This window comes from Emys orbicularis, chromosome 2 (assembly GCF_028017835.1).
Source record: "Emys orbicularis isolate rEmyOrb1 chromosome 2, rEmyOrb1.hap1, whole genome shotgun sequence".
Classification (NCBI taxonomy): Eukaryota; Metazoa; Chordata; order Testudines; family Emydidae; genus Emys; species Emys orbicularis.
This window is the reverse complement of record NC_088684.1, coordinates 69215538-69233769: the sequence shown is the minus strand read 5'-3', so window position 1 is coordinate 69233769 and position 18232 is coordinate 69215538. Positions and strand designations below refer to the sequence as shown.

General features: G+C 41.8%; 1 protein-coding gene across 1 annotated transcript in view; it reads left to right on the top strand.

Moving 5' to 3' along the window:
• Positions 1–18232, top strand: part of XKR4 (XK related 4) — a 278474-nt gene that overhangs the window by 178102 nt on the left and 82140 nt on the right. The window contains exon 2 of the mRNA XM_065399747.1: positions 12151–12350. Coding sequence (XP_065255819.1) covers positions 12151–12350 — 200 coding nt within the window. The remainder of the gene's footprint in view (positions 1–12150; positions 12351–18232) is intronic.

Sequence of the window (18232 nt, the reverse complement as noted above, 5' to 3'; positions counted from 1 at the left end):
AGGACATCTGCAGTCTTACTTCTAGGTAAATTAAGTGCAGACTTCTAATGGCTGGCACATTGCCAGCATGACCCTTGGGCAAATTCAGAGCATTCTTCTGCTACAGAATCTATTTCAATTTCCTTTTCCACATTAAACATTAATGTTCCTAATGAAAAATAATTTGGAACGAAAATTAAAAATCACCTGCTGAAGCCTTCCTTGTGAGATATAGGAATAAAAATGGAAGAGAGTTACTCTGTTCTCCAGAACAAAAAGAAAAACGTTAGCATATTCCTGGTAAGGAAACCAAGTTTTTTGTTTTTGTTTTTCAATATTCAGACACACCCAATAAAAAGGTACATTAAAAGCAAAATGTCTTGTTATTTAACAGCAGCTATAGTTGAGGTAAAAATATAGTAAAGTTTCCTCTGGTAGCTAGGCAACAGAAGAAAATACCACTTATTTGAATTGCTATTTATTATACTATTTTTTAAGCGTTGCTGTAGAGATTCTTACTCTCCATACTTCTCAAACAGTAGAAAAAGCAGCTGTTTATTGTATGGATAAATTGTTTAATGTACTGTTTGATCCAGGAGGCAAATTAGACATCAAAATAAATGTCTAGAATAGCTACAACTGGCCATTAATGATTTTGATCTTCCTGTAAGTGTTTCAGTAGATTATGTAACACAAGCAAATGTCCTCTGCTGACAGACAATTGTCACAAATATGGACTCTATGAAGCATGAAATCAGTACATTTCCATTTTTCCAAAGAATGCAAATGTTGTCTCAGTCATCTGTATCTTCCTAAAGACTTTTCAGATTAAGCACATGGTAGCAATATACTATTTGACACTTCCAAACTGAAGAGTTCTTTCCAGAAGAAGAGTTCTGCATGTATTACCCTCAGATAAATGGTTTCATTATGGTGAAAATCTAGAGTAGAAAACACTCAGAGCTATAGTCTGACTGGAATTGCACTGACTGGCTCTCTTTTTTCAGAATCAGAATGAAAAGGAACTGAATAGAGCTCTTCTCTCTAATTTCTGTGAAATCTGACATCTTGATTTCTGACCAACCATCCGCAAACAAGGTGGAGGGTTGTTTGATTGGGGCTCAGAGCACTGAAAAATGATGATCTGGCAAACTACCTGTAGCAAGCTACACAAAATTCTATCCTACAAGCATAAGAAAAATTGATGGCATTTCATATTGTAACACATCCATGAGCACCTAGAATTTGGATTTTCAGTCCTGGTTCAAAATATCAGGCCTTTGCTATTTGTGTTAAAGGGGAATTATTGCTAGCAGAACAGTGCCTATTACACACAGTAGAGCAGCTCTATCATCATCCATTAGAGGGAAGTGGTGTGTACACCACTAGCCAGCTTATTACAATACTGTGAGGCAAACTATAGGTGAAATCCTAACTCTATTAAGTCAATGTTGGCATCACTGAAACTTGGTGGGATAATACACATGATTGGAATGTTGGTGTGGAGGGGTACAGCTTGCTCAGGAAGGATAGACAGGGGGAAAAGGGAGGAGGTGTTGCCTTATATATTAAAAATGTACACACTTGGACTGAGGTGGAGATGGACATAGGAGACGGAAGTGTTGAGAGTCTCTGGGTTAGGCTAAAAGGGGTAAAAAACAAGGGTGATGTCATGCTAGGAGTCTACTACAGGCCACCTAAACAGGTGGAAGAGGTGGATGAGGCTTTTTTTAAACAACTAACAAAATCATCCAAAGCCCAAGATTTGGTGGTGATGGGGGACTTCAACTATCCAAATATATGTTGGGAAAATAACACAGCGAGGCACAGACTATCCAACAAATTCTTGGACTGCATTGCAGACAACTTTTTATTTCAGAAGGTTGAAAAAGCTACTGGGGGGAAGCTGTTCTAGACTTGATTTTAACAAATAGGGAGTAACTCGTTGAGAATTTGAAAGTAGAAGGCAGCTTGGGTGAAAGTGATCATGAAATCATAGAGTTTGCAATTCTAAGGAAGGGTAGAAGGGAGAACAGCAAAATAGAGACAATGGATTTCAGGAAGGCGGATTTTGGTAAGCTCAGAGAGCTGATAGGTAAGGTCCCATGGGAATCAAGACTGAGGGGAAAAACAACTGAGGAGAGTGGACAGTTTTTCAAAGGGACACTATTAAGGGCCCAAAAGCAAGCTATTCAGCTGGTTAGGAAAGATAGAAAATGTGGCAAAAGACCGCCTTGGCTTAACCACGAGATCTTGCATGATCTAAAAAATAAAAAGGAGTCATATAAAAAATGGAAACTAGGACGGATTACAAAGGATGAATATAGGCAAACAACACAGGAATGCAGGGGCAAGATTAGAAAGGCAAAGGCACAAAATGAGCTCAAACTAGCTACGGGAATAAAGGGAAACAAGAAGACTTTTTATCAATACATTAGAAGCAAGAGGCAGACCAAAGACAGGGTAGGCCCACTGCTCAGTGAAGAGGGAGAAACAGTAACAGGAAACTTGGAAATGGCAGAGATGCTTAATGCTTCTTTGTTTCGGTCTTCACCGAGAAGTCTGAAGGAATGCCTAACATAGTGAATGCTAATGGAAAGGGGGTAGGTTTAGCAGATAAAATAAAAAAAGAACAAGTTAAAAATCACTTAGAAAAGTTAGATGCCTGTAAGTCACCAGGGCCTGATGAAATGCATCCTAGAATACTCAAGGAGCTAATAGAGGAGGTATCTGAGCCTCTAGCTATTATCTTTGGAAAATCATGGGAGATGGCAGAGATTCCAGAAGACTGGAAAAGGGCAAATATAGTGCCCATCTATAAAAAGGGAAATAAAAACAACCCAGGAAACTACAGACCAGTTAGTTTAACTTCTGTGCCAGGGAAGATAATGGAGCAAGTAATTAAGGAAATCATCTGCAAACACTTGGAAGGTGGTAAGGTGATAGGGAATAGCCAGCATGGATTTGTAAAGAACAAATCATGTCAAACCAATCTGATAGCTTTTTTTGATAGGATAACGAGTCTTGTGGATAAGGGAGAAGCTGTGGATTTGGTATGCCTAGACTTTAGTAAGGCATTTGACACGATCTCGCATGATATTCTTATCGATAAACTAGGCAAATACAATTTAGATGGGGCTCCTATAAGGTGGGTGCATAACTGGCTGGATAACCATACTCAGAGAGTTGTTATTAATGGTTCCCAATCCTGCTGGAAAGGCATAACAAGTGGGGTTCCGCAGGGGTCTCTTTTGGGACCGGCTCTGTTCAATATCTTCATTAATGACTTAGATATTGGCATAGAAAGTACGCTTATTAAGTTTGCGGATGATACCAAACTGGGAGGGATTGCAACTGCTTTGGAGGACAGGGTCATAATTCAAAATGATCTGAACAAATTGGAGAAATGGTCTGGGGTAAACAGGATGAAGTTTAACAAAGACAAATGCAAAGTGCTCCATTTAGGAAGGAAAAATCAGTTTCACACCTACAGAATGGGAAGAGACTGTCTAGGAAGGAGTACGGCAGAAAGGGATCTAGGGGTTATAGTGGACCACAAGCTAAATATGAGTCAACAGTGTGATGCGGTTGCAAAAAAAGCAAACATGATTCTGGGATGTATTAACAGGTGTGTTGTGAGCAAGACACGAGAAGTCATTCTTCCGCTCTACTCTGCGCTGGTTAGGCCTCAGCTGGAGTATTGTGTCCAGTTCTGGGCACCGCATTTCAAGAAAGTTGTGGAGAAATTGGAGAGGGTCCAGAGAAGAGCAACAAGAATGATTAAAGGTCTTGAGAACATGACCTATGAAGGAAGGCTGAAAGAATTGGGTTTGTTTAGTTTGGAAAAGAGAAGACTAAGAGGGGACATGATAGCAGTTTTCAGGTATCTAAAAGGGTGTTATAAGGAGGAGGGAGAAAACTTGTTCACCTTAGCCTCTAAGGATAGAACAAGAAGCAATGGGCTTAAACTGCAGCAAGGGAGGTCTAGGTTGGACATTAGGAAAAAGTTCCTAACTGTCAGGGTGGTTAAACACAGGAATAAATTGCCTAGGGAGGTTGTGGAATCTCCATCTCTGGAGATATTTAAGAGTAGGTTAGATAAATGTCTATCAGGGATGGTCTAGACAGTATTTGGGCCTGCCATGCGGGCAGGGGACTGGACTCGATGACCTCTCGAGGTCCCTTCCAGTCCTAGAATCTAATCTATGAATGGCAAAACTCCCATCACCGTCAGTGGGGCCAGGATATTGCCCCAGGACAGCCTTCCTAAATTATGACAGCCTATCCCTGCTACATGTGGGCTGCAGCACTGCCTCAAATTGCCCTCCCACCCTGCCCCAAGCTTGCAAAAGGGTCCGCAGAAAGCAGTCTTCCATAGAGCCTGCTGCCGGGGGAAATATCCCACAGCCAGAAACAGTGCTATTAGGTTGCCTTGATGCTGCTCCGGCCCTTGTTTGCAGTGTAAAGGGGCCGAAGTGGGGGTTAAAGTCTCACCGGTGTATTTAGGACCAGATCCAGCATTCCTAAAATCAGGGGAGGAAGGAGGGAGTTATGCCTGTGCATAAAAAATAGATACCTGCTCCCCAATCTGGACATCAAGAGTTCACCTCAGGCTGCCTTTCTTGAATAAGTACTGTATCTTCTTCTGACAACAAGGGGTTGGTCAAATAGATTGAATCCTGCAAGCTTCTGTATGTGCAGCCCAGTTAATTAATTAATGTTTGTAAAGCACTTTGTAGTTGAAAGCACTATTATAAGTACTTGGTATTATCTTATAATTACCCTATTACATCGAAATTAAATGCACACTTGGGCATACTTTAGTCACATAATTAAAATGTCACCCAAAAATTTTCAAATGTAAGTGTGTGAGTTTATGCCAAGGGGTAGCAACTTTAATTTGTGCACATATGATGTGGCAAATAAGTCAAGGGCTCTTGACTGTGGGGGGCAGCGCTGGAGGGCAGTATTATATCAGAGTGAAAGCCACAATTTCCTCAGCCCATAAATATACCTTTCTAGATCATCAGATGCACAGGTCTTCTTGGTCTAGGTCTCTTTCTCCTTTAACATTTTTGGGGGGTCAATGCAAGGACTATCCCACTTTCCTGCTTGTTTTTGAGTTCTCCTCTGTCCCACATTTAGTATGAGGGAACAATGATGCAGGCCAATATCTTGCCCCAAACATAAGTCCTTCAGGGTCACATTTAATCAGTGATCAGTTTGTTGGGCTGTATATTTGGTGAACCAAAATAAATTAGGACTCTTTAAGTGCTTTGTTGGGATAAGAACATTGTCTGTTGCCTTAGAGGGTAAAAAGAAAATTATTCCATATATATGATGCCATCTAATAATTATGCAGGTGGCAAGCTATGATTACCTCTACCTCACCTTGCCGCTTGTTTATATCAATATTACCAACCCCAAGCATTTTAAAAATCATGAGTCAAGCCCAAAAATCATGCATTTGACTTAAAAAATCATGAGATTTGATTAACAAAAAAAAAAGTAAATGTGGGTTCTTTTTGGTTTCTGAGCCTTTAGGTCATAGTCAGTTGATGTTTTCAAGCTTTTCTCCACAAGTATGATGGCTAGAACCTTTTCTGTAATGAAATCCAAGATTCTCATACAATCACTTGATGCTAGCAGCTGGGGCTTTAAGAAAATCATGGGACACCACAAGCCTTCAGATAACATCATGGGATTTGGTAACCTTGTTACACTAACCATGCTCTCACTCTGCCCCCAGCCTGTTGTTTGTGCCACTTTCATTTGGGGGAAAGGACTATGGCGCCTAACACAATGTGTCTCCCAACCTGGTTCTGGTCTCTATGAATTACTGCAATAATGATAATTAATAAATGATATATGCTGCTTTCATAGCTCTGGATGCAGCTAGACTCTTCTGGGTTGACTAAAACCATTTTATATTATGAATATCTTTACTCAACTGTGAACCTTTTCTGGTGCTTAATTACTAACCACTAAAAATCACTGATCCATGTCAGATACACAGACAAACAGAATAGACATACACAACAAACAAAGCAGCAAAATGCTTGGGTCCAGGACAGTCTTTTTTACTGTATGTTTGTACAGCGCTTGGCGCAGTGGGGCCCTGGTCTATGACTGGAGCTTCTAGGTGCTACTGCAGGACAAATAATAAAAGGATTGTATTCCAGTTATTGGTAGTGTAAAGCCACATCCAGGAATATTACATCAATTGCTGATATAATTGTGAATGCAAAGGATAATTTTTAGATGTCTAACTACCTTATTGTACCCCTAAATCAGGAATAGTAGTTGTGTGTGTAAATGCTTATTTCTGCCTGTAATTAGTTTGGCCAATAGACAGTCCAAGTTGAGGCCTCATTTAAAACTTGGCCTCTAATCTGTAAATAAGGAATACTGATCTTCCCCAGATTTTCTGTTTCTGATTCTTGTTTAAATACGGGGGGGCTACCCAATCACCTACTTCACTGTCCCATGTTGCACAATAAAGTGCAAAGGGAGAGGAATTATGTTGTTAAGTGCTCATAAATCACTGGTCATAAGGCAAATGTAGAACAGCAAGTGGTATTGCCACTAGGAGCACACCATTACTGTAAAAGGAAGGTTGCTGATGGCTCCTATTAGCGATTCCAAAAGTGAGAGTGAGTGATGTTACCACAGGGATGCTGGAGATGGTGTTTGCATAGGTGTGCAATACACCTATGTACGTTCCTTGGAGAGAGGTGAGGACAGCAGAAGAAAACGGTGGCTATACTTTTTTAGTAAATGGTGTACAAGAGACACAGCTGACTGTATTGTGCCGCAGGGTTCTGGAGTCTGGTCCAGGAGCCATTGTGACAGAGTGTCTTGTCGGCCAGTGGACTGGCTGTGGTAACAGAATAATTTGCTTCTGGATATAGGAATCAAGCCATTTACTGCTTGTTTTTCTGAGCCTTATATTGATGTCATCCTGTTATACCAATAGAATAAAAACCAGCAGGATCTTATTAAGAGGGATAAGGCAAAGATGCCACATTTATTGTAAATATAGTGATAAAGCAAAAGAATAAAGTAAACAACGTTGTTTGACTACTTATTCCTATCACTACTTATTCCTTATACACACACACATAATATATATATATATATATATATATATATATATATATATATATATATATATATATATATATATATATATATATATATATATATATATATATATTCATTCACACAATCATTCATTCAAGTTCTGTATAGGTGTTATAGTTACCAGCCTAGAAGTTGCTCATGCCAAGTTACTGGCCAGGTATCTTGGTCATGAGGATGGAGCCGAGTCTGTGTCAGATGCACCTGATGCTCCTGGAGGTTGGCAGCAGAACCAGAGACTCAGAGTCATCAGTCTTTAGAGTCCATTCTTATAGGAATTAATTCCTATGTTAGTCTATGGGAGCTGTTTCATCCTGCTGTTGCTGACTCAATCAGCAGATGGCACATTTCTGTCCAAAGTGGCACATTCCTGGTGGCTCCACACTGTCCAAAGTTTGTGTTTCTCATCCTTCCAGGTGATGGGGTGGATCCCAGTTTACCCTCAGCAGGGCCCGCTCTAGGCACCAGCAAAGCAAGCAGTTGCTTGGGGCGGCAGATTTGCAAGGGGCGCAAGAATCCAGCATGGGAGCGAAGAACCAACAGAGGCCCCTGGGAGCTGTAGTTCCTTGGTTAGCTCCCTGCCTATAGAGCCAGCCCTGGAGCAGGGAAAGAACTACATTTCCCAGCATTCCCTTGGCCACTACCAACAGGAAGGGGTGTGGGAAAGGAGTATGGAACTGAAATCTGCAGCTTGTTGTGAATGGTAGGAACAGAGCCAGCTCTAGGTTTTTTGCCGCCCCCCCCCCCCGCCCACACCCCCTGCTGCCCCAGCTCTGGCCCCCACCTGCACTCCCCTGCTGCCCCAGCCCTGGGTTCTCCCCCCACCCGCAACTCCTGCCACCCCAGCCCTGGGCTCTCCCCCGCCCATACCCCCTGCCACCCCATCTCTGCCCCCCCCGCACCCCCTGCCGCCCCAGCCCTGGGCTCTTCCCCCCCACCCGCATCTCCTGCCGCCCCAGCCCTGGGCTCTCCCCCAAAGAAGGAATTGGGGGGACTAAATGGACGGTGCACCTCTCTATCTGAAGCCTAGCAAGGGAGGTATGTGGATCCCACTAGAATTTTTAAAATGAAAAGTAAGGGAGGGGAGGCTCTGGACCTGGGCAGCTTTAGATACAGTACCAGGCACTTAGGAGGATTTCCACTTCTGAGCCATGGAAGCAGAAATTGACTTTTCCTCTCCAGATATAGCTAATATTCAGAAAGGGAATCTAGCACCTGCCTTCCAGATTTGAACACCCTCAAAATTCAGGAGTGCTCAAGCTCAATTTGGGCAGCTGTTACTTCATTTCCCCCAAATCAAATATACTGATCCACTGTAACTTGCTGTAGAAAAAGTAGAATAAATTGAGCAAGAAATGCTTCCCAGTGGTTATTAGGACTGGAATTGCTATTTTCAACAGCCATTGCTTTTTTTTTTTTTTTTTTTAAGTTTTAGTTTTATTTGTTTAAAAGGAAGACCGTGATAGTGCATTCCCCATAGAAACAAAGAATGGAACAAAAGAATAATAAAGGCACCTCAACTTTTCCTCATTTATGTAGGACAGTCTTATAATGTGCATCCAAATATCCTCCAGTCACACAAGCTGAAAATTGTTCCACTTTACTGCAGTTCTATAACCATATGGGAACCAGTCCTGTCTGTGTTCTGTGCACATCCAAAATTCCTACTGAATGACCCGCCCTGGGAGCGAGTTACCAGTGACCCAGGGCTGGGGCAGCAGGAGGGTGCAGTTGGGAGGGGGAGAGCCCAGGGCTGGGGTGGGGGGCAGCCAAAAATTTTTTTGCATGGGGCAGCAAAAAACCTAGAGCCGGCCCTGACCCTCAGGGGGTTGTCTGGTGGTCCTACTTGACACATTCTTCGGCCGATGGATACTCCCTTTCTAGGCTGGCACCTCCCTAACCATTCATGTACATCAAGCATTCATCAACATACATTCCATATCTTAACCATATTTTAATTTACTGTCTCCACCACTTTCGGGGTGTGTACTAATTCATTTGAGACTCCCGGCCCTTTAATCAGAGAGGGTGGGAGTCTGTTCCTAGCAGCCGTTGCTGTTACAATGAAGTGAAAGTCACTTAATGGCTTATAGTGTTTGTTTACATTGTATCAATTACTTCAAGAACAAAGACAATTAACTTGTTTGTAAGTTTTACATAGTGATAAAGTATCTTTCACAGGACAGATACAATCAATGGTTTCTACAGACAGTAGCTTACAAGTTTTAACAGAAGACCCAAGAGATTTTTGTACTTGGTGAAACTGTTGGATTTTAAAGTGTGGGGGACAAATTATTTTTGTACTTGGTGATACTGTTGGATTTTAACGTGTGGGGGGACAAATTATGGGGGGGTCACTGTCACTTGGGGGAATCACTGTTAGTACCTTCTTTAATATCCCTACAATCCCTCACTCTGTCCAACATTTACCATAATACTGCATTGTGCCTCCGGTTATCTCATCATGCTCATGCCCACATAGTCCTTGTAGTTTTGTTGCCTTCTCTAAGTCACCTGAGATGGCAAGGTTGCTGTCTTGATCATCACTGTGATGTTGCCATAGGCCTTCTGTTGCCTCATTGGTCCTTCCTGGATTGTGTTCTTTGCCAGCCAATCACCATGTAGTTTATTGTTGCTTTGCGCCATCCCTGTACAGCTAATTGCTGCTTTGTCCCACCTCCACTACAACACTCAACGGCAAAGTCCAAAGCTGCCTTAGACAATGTTAAGTTACACTTTTCTCATGCACCACTGTGGTATGCATTGAGGAGCATCCAGTACTGCAGACTCAGCCCTGCTCACACCAACATGTCTCTAGACTATGTCCCTGTTTTTGTTTGGTGTACACTGACTGGGTGCAGGCTGGAGCTCCACTCACTGCCCATCCCTGCAATTGGGGAGGGTGACAGCAGTGATTTTTCTATGTGAACTGACACTGTGGTGACTGCCTGGAATATTCTATATCGCAGAGTTCAGAAATCCTGTCAGATGCAGCTGAAGTTAGAGCCTGAGAGTGAAGTGAGGCTGGATGTTGCCTGTAAATCAAGACCCTGCCTCGCTGTGCTAACTCAGTTTTGTTATGGGGGCTTTTGGGGTGGGGAGTGGAAAGTGGGAGGGGTGTTGCAGTGTTTGTTTTATCTCATCAAATTAAAATGGTTAGTTAATTAATATTTAATAGTTATTAATTACAAGAGCATGATTGGCTGGTTGGATTTTGTGATACATAACACTTAAAAGTGAATGTGATAAAGTTCTCACATCTACTCAGATACCTCCTCCTTCAGTGGGATGCATGAATTTTGTGGGTAACCAGATGCACCCCTGTTATCCATATCAGAAAGTTCCATTCAGGCAGTAACATTTGAGGTGTTGCTGGACTCACTGTTTAACTGACTCTCCAATTTGGAAACAAAGAGGGTCATAGTGAGTAAACGGCTAATTTAGGTCAGTTTGAAAACAAATTAACTTGTAACTTAACTGCTCTGGGACCACTGATTAACTTTACTTTTTTCTTTCCTTTTGTAGGTAGACTCCCTTCTCTTTCCTCTCCTCCCCCAACCTCTCCTTCTGCTTGGATAGTTTGGTCTATCAGGGGCAGAACCAGTAGCAGCAGAAATTAGGTCAGCAGCACCTGCATAAAGATGACAAGATGCTGATGTTTCATTGTAGCAAAAACTGCCTGAGTAAAATTGGGGTGGGAGTAAGGAGGAGAACACCTGTGCCCACTCTCAGGTGTTGCTCAGTCAGCAAGGGGGGAAGCTTTCCTGTCCTAATAAATGGAATAATTATGGAGCAGGAGCAACCTGGCAGAGAGGGAGGGAATAGACAGGGGTAGCTGGGCAAGACCCTGCTGATAGAGAAACCACTTGGCCACTGAACTCCTTCCTGTGTCACATTGCCCCGCCCCCCAGCACATACTGCAGCAGCTGCCCGCTGAGTTCTGTTCTCATCCTGGCACCTGCCTCCAGCCCTCTGTTAGAATGAAACATCCTCTCCTTCTCCTGCAGGTAACAGAGGTGGCTGGTAGAAAAGACTCGGAGTTACCTTCCTGACAGCAGATCAAAGGCCACCCAGGAGAGAGCACAGGTGTCCAAGCAGCTGCTATAGTCTCTGCAAAGAACATGGGAGGTTTCTCAGTGACTGGGTAGCATCACTGTTCATCAGCAACCATCCCTTTGCCTCCAACAAAACCAGTTGCTCCTACACCTGCAGCTTTCCATTTATTTGGTTGCTAGCCAGGTGCTTGTCCTCTTGCTCCCTCAGATTATGGTAGGCACATGTGTTGTCCATCTACCTCTGTTCATCTTCAGGTTACTGCTGTCTGTTATCTTCAAGCAGGTGCTGCTCTTATATAGAAACCATCTGAATAGGGGCTAGTGCTTCTACATGGGAAAGGGAATTTGTAGCTGTCCCCCCTTCAAAACATATCCAGACTACCATAAAAATATTTTAAGATGGCCAAGATTAGTAATTTATTCATCCTGCCTCTCACTCCGGAAAAGAGGGCTAATGAGCACAGCAACTCTTTAAGGCCCTGATCCTACAATTAGCTCCATGTATGCTGGACTCCTCTGCCCACACAGAGTCCCAATGAAGTCAGTATGGGTCTATGTGAGCATAAGGGTCTGCCCAAGCAGAGCCTGTTGCAGGTTTAGGGCGTTTGGACCTGAGCCAAAGCTCACTGAAGTTAGTAGGTCTTTCCATTTACTTCAATGGGTTTTTCAGAAGGCCATAGATGACCTCAGCTTTTCTATGTTTCAACCTAAAATGCCTTATCTTTGAAAGTAATAGAATGCATTTAATACATACGACAAAAGTGGTAAGCTTTCAAAAATGGCTTTTTTAAGATAATTTTTTGTTTTGTTTTCCACTGAACAAAATACTATGAACTAGAATATTGTGTCCATTCTGAATATAGTCCCCTCCATTCATTATCTTGGAGCATATTGGGACAGGGTGGGTTAGTTTAGAGTAAAAATGGTGCTTGTAAAATATTCTGCAGTGTCTTCTTAATCTCTCTTTTATTTCTAGGTATTTCCACACAATATACTTAGGTATCCGCAGTCGACAGAGTGGAGAGAACGACAGATGGCGGTTTTATTGGAAAATGGTATATGAGTATGCAGATGTGAGTATGCTGCACTTGCTAGCCACGTTTCTGGAAAGTGCACCACAGCTGGTTCTGCAGCTCTGTATTGTTGTACAGACTCGTACTCTACAGGCTCTCCAAGGTAAGGGGTCACTTCAGGTAATTTCATCATTTAGGAGGATGTCCTTTATGGACATGCATGCTCTGTTCTTTCCAGCCACTGTGTATTTTGTTCTCACCTCATAAGAATGAGGTCTCTCTACTGACTTCTATTACTGTTTTAACAATGACTGTGTCAAAAACACACTATTTTCTTCAGCACTTCTTGTCACTCCTGGTTAGTGGTAGTTACTATTCTGTTTTGCCCAATCTACACCCTTGTAATAGAAACAGGGATGGCTTAGTATTTACCAGAGATGGTTTTTACCAGGTAAAATCATGGTTTTCACCACCCAGGAAAAACTAGTTAGTCCCAGTTTAAGGCATTTTCTATTTTAAAAACTGTTTTGTTAATGCACACCACATTACACTTAGTTTAGGTACATATTCAAATTGTGGTTGCATAAGACAGTAGATTTGCAGATTAATTCAGGGTTGTACAAATACAAAGTGAAACTGCAGTGGGCGTAATACTAATATATGTAATGATAATACTGAACATCAGAATGTCTGTATAGGTTTTGGTTCAGTATTTTCTCAACAAAGTTATACATGGCATGACTCATACTTCAGTTTTCAATATTATATAAACAAGTCACAAACATTTGATTATATGAAAACAACAATAATGCAGAGTTGTAGGCTTGAAGCATTAAGCAATCAGAAACATGCAGGGTTACAGATTACCAGTCCAGGTCTATTTGGTCACGCAGCATTCTGTAGAGAGGACCAACTTTGTTGTAGTGGCTAGACCGAGCCTACTCCTAAGTTTTGAATGGATGCATCCAAAGTTTGAAAAGATTCATTCTGTGCTTGCTGAACTTGCTAGACCCTGAAGCAATTATTTTGCTTAGTTAAAACCAAGTTCAAGACAGTATTTACCAGCACCCTGTCTTAAAGTAGTTTTTCTTGGGAAATTTTCAACCATAAATAGAAAGATGACCTCATGATTATCCACTTGAGGGAATAAAACCAGTACTATTTTCCCTCTCTTTATTCCTGGGCATGTTCAAACTTTTTTTAAAAAAATCCAGTGATTAGGTTCATCTAGATATTATGCAAAGCAGAAAATGGCATAGCTGAGAGCAATGATTTTGGAAAGGAGATGTCAAAGTCTTATGAAATGTGTGGCCATCAGTTCTCAGCCAGGTGTACCTGAAGTAGTATGTGTGACTGATGGGTTTTGCATATAGACCAAGTCCTTGAAGCTTTATGCTTAGTTCTTACTTAGGTTTGATTTTGTGCAGCAGGTATTTTTATTACTATAAAATAGTAAATACAAACATGCATCCTTGATGCAGATCTTCTCTATGGATTGGCAGTACAGTGATACAGACCTATTAGCCATGAAAATACCCTTTTCTCCAATGCTTATTTAATACTCTTTTTGCCCACTTCTTAGCTTTCCTTTCTTACTGTAGCATTGTTGTGCCTTATTGTTGCATTAATTCATAAGGTCGTGCCAGGAGAGGGCACCTTAGGATCCTGGGGACCAGTGAACACAGACTACATGGGGAAGGAAGGAAGGAAGGATATTATGACATACCCAGAGTACAGTCTGGACTGATGAACATCTGTGTTACCTCAGCTGTCTAACCTAGGGTACCTTTTACACTGCTTCATTGCGAGAGCAACCAGTCCTGGTCTGCTCATACACAGCCTCCAGCATGTAAGTTATTCTCAGTTACAGTGTATGAGTGTTGCAGCCAGCCACTCTTGAATTACACTGTAGAGCGACACCAGCAAACTCCCCGTTCCAGAGTTTCCCCAGAAATGTACATCTTGTACTGCCCAGCTCTCTCCTAGGCAATACAAGCTCATATAAAGTCCGTTGTTTTAGAAAATGATATGCACAAATCCTGTTATCTCAAAAAGAGTTTCCCAAACACTTCAGTTCAAATACACTGGTTAAGCTAAAATAAGTTTAGCAAACTACAGAAGGACAGATTTAAAGTGAATATAAGTAACAAGGCATTAAATGTCAGAATTGGTTACAAGAAAAATAAAAGTAAAACACAGCTAATGCCTAACTTAGCAAACTAAAGTGAATTCAAAGCCAAGGGCTCTCTCACCACAAATTACAGCAATCTTGTTGGCTGAACTACATTCAGTCAGGATCCCCTTCTCCAATCCAATGTCGCTTCTTCAGGTGTTGTGGATGCCACGGTCAGAGAGAGAGGAAGGAATAATTTGGGGCATCTGCTCTCTCTTCTTACAGTTCTTTCTCTTCTTCAAGAAGCATCTCCAGCTGAGGTTCAGGAGACAAAATGTCTGTGTGGATGGGAACTCTGAGCTGTTTCTTTGTCGAGATATAGATTTTTCGCCCACAACCTCTTTCCTGCCAGAGAGTAGCCACTCCCCAGAACTGGAACACATTTTAGTAATGCAATACAGTAGAATATTGCAACTTTGCATACAATGTCGCTACACATATTTTACCTGGACAGTAATGGTCAGCAAATTATGAGTCTTCAAATGATACCTCACAAGGCCTACTTTATACAAAATGTATCACAGTCCAGTAAAAGGGGTGAACACGGGTACAGACTGTCACAGATGTACATTATTATTACTATTTATTATTAAGAACCACTTCTGTGCTTGCCCCTGTACAAGACAAAGAGTAAAGTTCATTCTTGAGTTGTCTGTCGAGAAATTGGGAACCTCTCTTTTGAGGATAGGTAGGGTAAGGGCAGTCCATAGGTTGTGATCTATTGTTTGATTGCTGCCTAAGCACTTCAGATAGCTTTGAATGCTTGGCATGGGGTGATATCACTTAAAAAAAAAAAGCTATTTACACTTAGAAAAATGCACTGTCACTTTAAGAAGTACATTGTTAACTGATTGTGCTTTGGCTCTCTAGGAAAATAGTCTGTGAGAGAAATTTAGTTAGAGACATATAGCCAGAATATTGAACTATTAGCTGTAAATTGGGTATCTTCATAAATCCTTAATATATAGGGATCCTCACCTTCATTTTGGTGTAATAATAGATGTCTGTGAGAAATGTGACTAGTGGGGAGACATTCAACCTGTGAAATACCCTGTAAATGCTTTTTTACTTAAAATATCTGAAATGCTTCAGTTTAGCAAAGAAGGTTCCTGAGACCTGCAATCAGCGAGCTGTGTGAATTTTATGGTGAGACCCCTTCTGGTGTCTGATACATAACTAAGTGTGTGCTGGCAACAGATTCTGATCTCCCACACAACCCTTTTCTCCCATTCTCCGAGGGGAAAAGACCCCATTAAAAAAACTAAGAAAATTAAACAAGATTTAAAACAACCTTAAAAACTGTATTCCCTTGACGAAAACAGATGCAGTGCTAATATATTGCCAGCTGTGAAAATCCTTCCTCTGTTCTCTTTACTTATTAAGGAAATAAGTGAAAGATAACGCTTTGTGCTGTAGGCTGACAGACTTACTGTAGAGCTGCATAAGTAAAGCATAATTTCTCACAGCAGTGCCCTACGAGAGCTGGGTTTGTTTTTTTTTAAAAATCCCCAAGCATCACCAGTATGGCTTGCTCTTTGGCTAACTGTTCAGTGGTCTTGTTGCCTATTTTACAGATTTCTAACGAGTCAATACATACAGTTGTTTTTCTTTAGAAGATTGATGCTTGTGTTTTGTTATTACTCAATTTGTCCTTTGTCCCTAAGGGATCTAATTATCCTGAAGATGGATAGAGTGTCAAACCCTTCCTCTCAGCTCCTCAGGGTACACCTTGGCCATGAACCACAAATTTGTGGTAGGAAGTGAATGACACTGGAAATTCTTTGGCACATAAACAGGGTATTTTTACAATCAAGACATTAATGACCACAAGAAAAGCTGTTGAATATTTGATACAGCTGTTGTTACTTTTTTTCCAAGCTACAAAAATGTGGCACTAAACTCAGGTTACAGATTTGAGGTATGGGTTATTTTTAAAGTAGGCAAGTGCAAGGCATTATGATTAGCATGAGTATAATTTATCTGTTTTGTAGTGATACTGTTACGAGACACAGATTATTGGTTCTTTTTGTCTTTTAAGATGCTGCTTCCTCCAGATTCTACCACACATTTTCTTTTTTATTTATAAACTGTCTTTAGTAAAGTAACAAATTTGGAACAAAATAGCCGAGAGAGAAAGAGAGAGCAAGAAAAAGAGCACACAAAATTGCAGACAACAAGGTCTGCACAAACACTAACTTTGAATCTTTATGCACAAAAATGATCATCAATTTCAAATGCCAAGAGGATGCAATTTCTGGATCACGTAACACTAGCACTTATTTGGGGTCACTACGGTTTTGAATTGAAAAGTGAGCCATGAATTTGAAGTAAGAATTGTGTGCCACAGTGACTATTACAACAAAAAGTATGCAGGTATGATAACATAAACTTGTACCAGAGAGTGGTATTTTCCTTACATTTTGGTACCCTGTGATCTGAGTAATGACATAACAGCACAGAGGGTGTGATTGAGATATAAAATATAATGTTTGTGTGTACAAATATCCTCTAGAGATAAATGGTCATGGATTTGTTTGCTCTAGCAACTATTTCCATCCTGATTTCAAAATCTTGTTTTGTCCCAATTTGGGATGAAAAAATCAACCTTGATATTTTTTGTGGAATAAAATAAGCTGAAATATTTTGTTTTGGAAACATTGAAATGTTTTCTTTTGACAACGTTACAGCAGTACACACATCTGGCACTGCCTTGTTAGCAAAATAGGAGCCACTAGGTGTGTGGCAGCTGGGGGGCAGCTGCAGCCATAAGACCTCTGAGAAGCTCACCCTCCACAAAGATGAAAGGAAGCATGGCCACAGCCACCCTCCTCACACATGCTGTGGTCAGCAACACAATTCTAGGATGCTTGAGATCGTATTTTGGCCCCATTCTAAACACACTCCGCTGTGGTCTGAGTGATGCTGGTGGACCTAGTTGACGATATACACCTCTACCTCGATATAACGCTGTCCTCAGGAGCCAAAAAATCTTACCACGTTATAGGTGAAACCGCGTTATATTGAACTTGCTTTGATCCACCAGAGTGTGCAGCCTCACCCCCCCCCCCCCCCCCCGGGAGCACTGCTTTACCGCATTATATCCGAATTCGTGTTATATCGGGTTGCGTTATATCGAGGTAGCAGTGTAATGGAAAGCACTAGTGGTGTCAGCCTCTGCTCTGTAGTAGAGCCAGTGCCTGGTTGCTTTTCTCCCGAGCTAACCTGTTGCTGCTGCGGGGTAGCCCCGTGACTGTGTTCCATATGTTTCAGAATACCTGATGTCCCCAGTCTTTTGGGGTCATGGCCCAGACTGACCCTATGACAAATGGCAGTGCTCTTACCCCAGCATGGACTTTGAAATGCTGCCAAAGCTGGCTAGTTGCCTGTTTAATGCACTTTGAAGGAAGGGGTTAGGGGATAGTTGCTGTTGAGAGAAATGCAGTGTGGGAGTACTACCTTCCCCTCCAGTGTTCCCACCAGAGCCATGTCCAGCAGAGATGGAGACAGTGCCTCTTCCCTGCACCTGGGAGCTGTGACTGCCTGCACCAATCACATCCTTTCCAGGGCTGAAGTTTTGAAGCAAGGTTTAGAGGAAACTGAGGGTCTCTAGGCATTCTATAATAGAAGCAACCTCCTGTGCTGCTGGAGTAACTGAAGTTGTGCTAAGTTCCTCCTGTTCATCATCACTTCTATCACCACCTCCTGCATCCTGGCATTCTTTTGTGCCCACAGGTAGTACTCCTTTCCAGAGGAGCCGGTCTGCCTTGGGGAAAAGTGAATTCTGTTGACTCCTCTTTCTGACAATCTGGTTCCCTTCTCTTCCCAGCGTTCATGGTGCAAAGCTTCCATAAGAGCTTCTTGATTGAGCCATC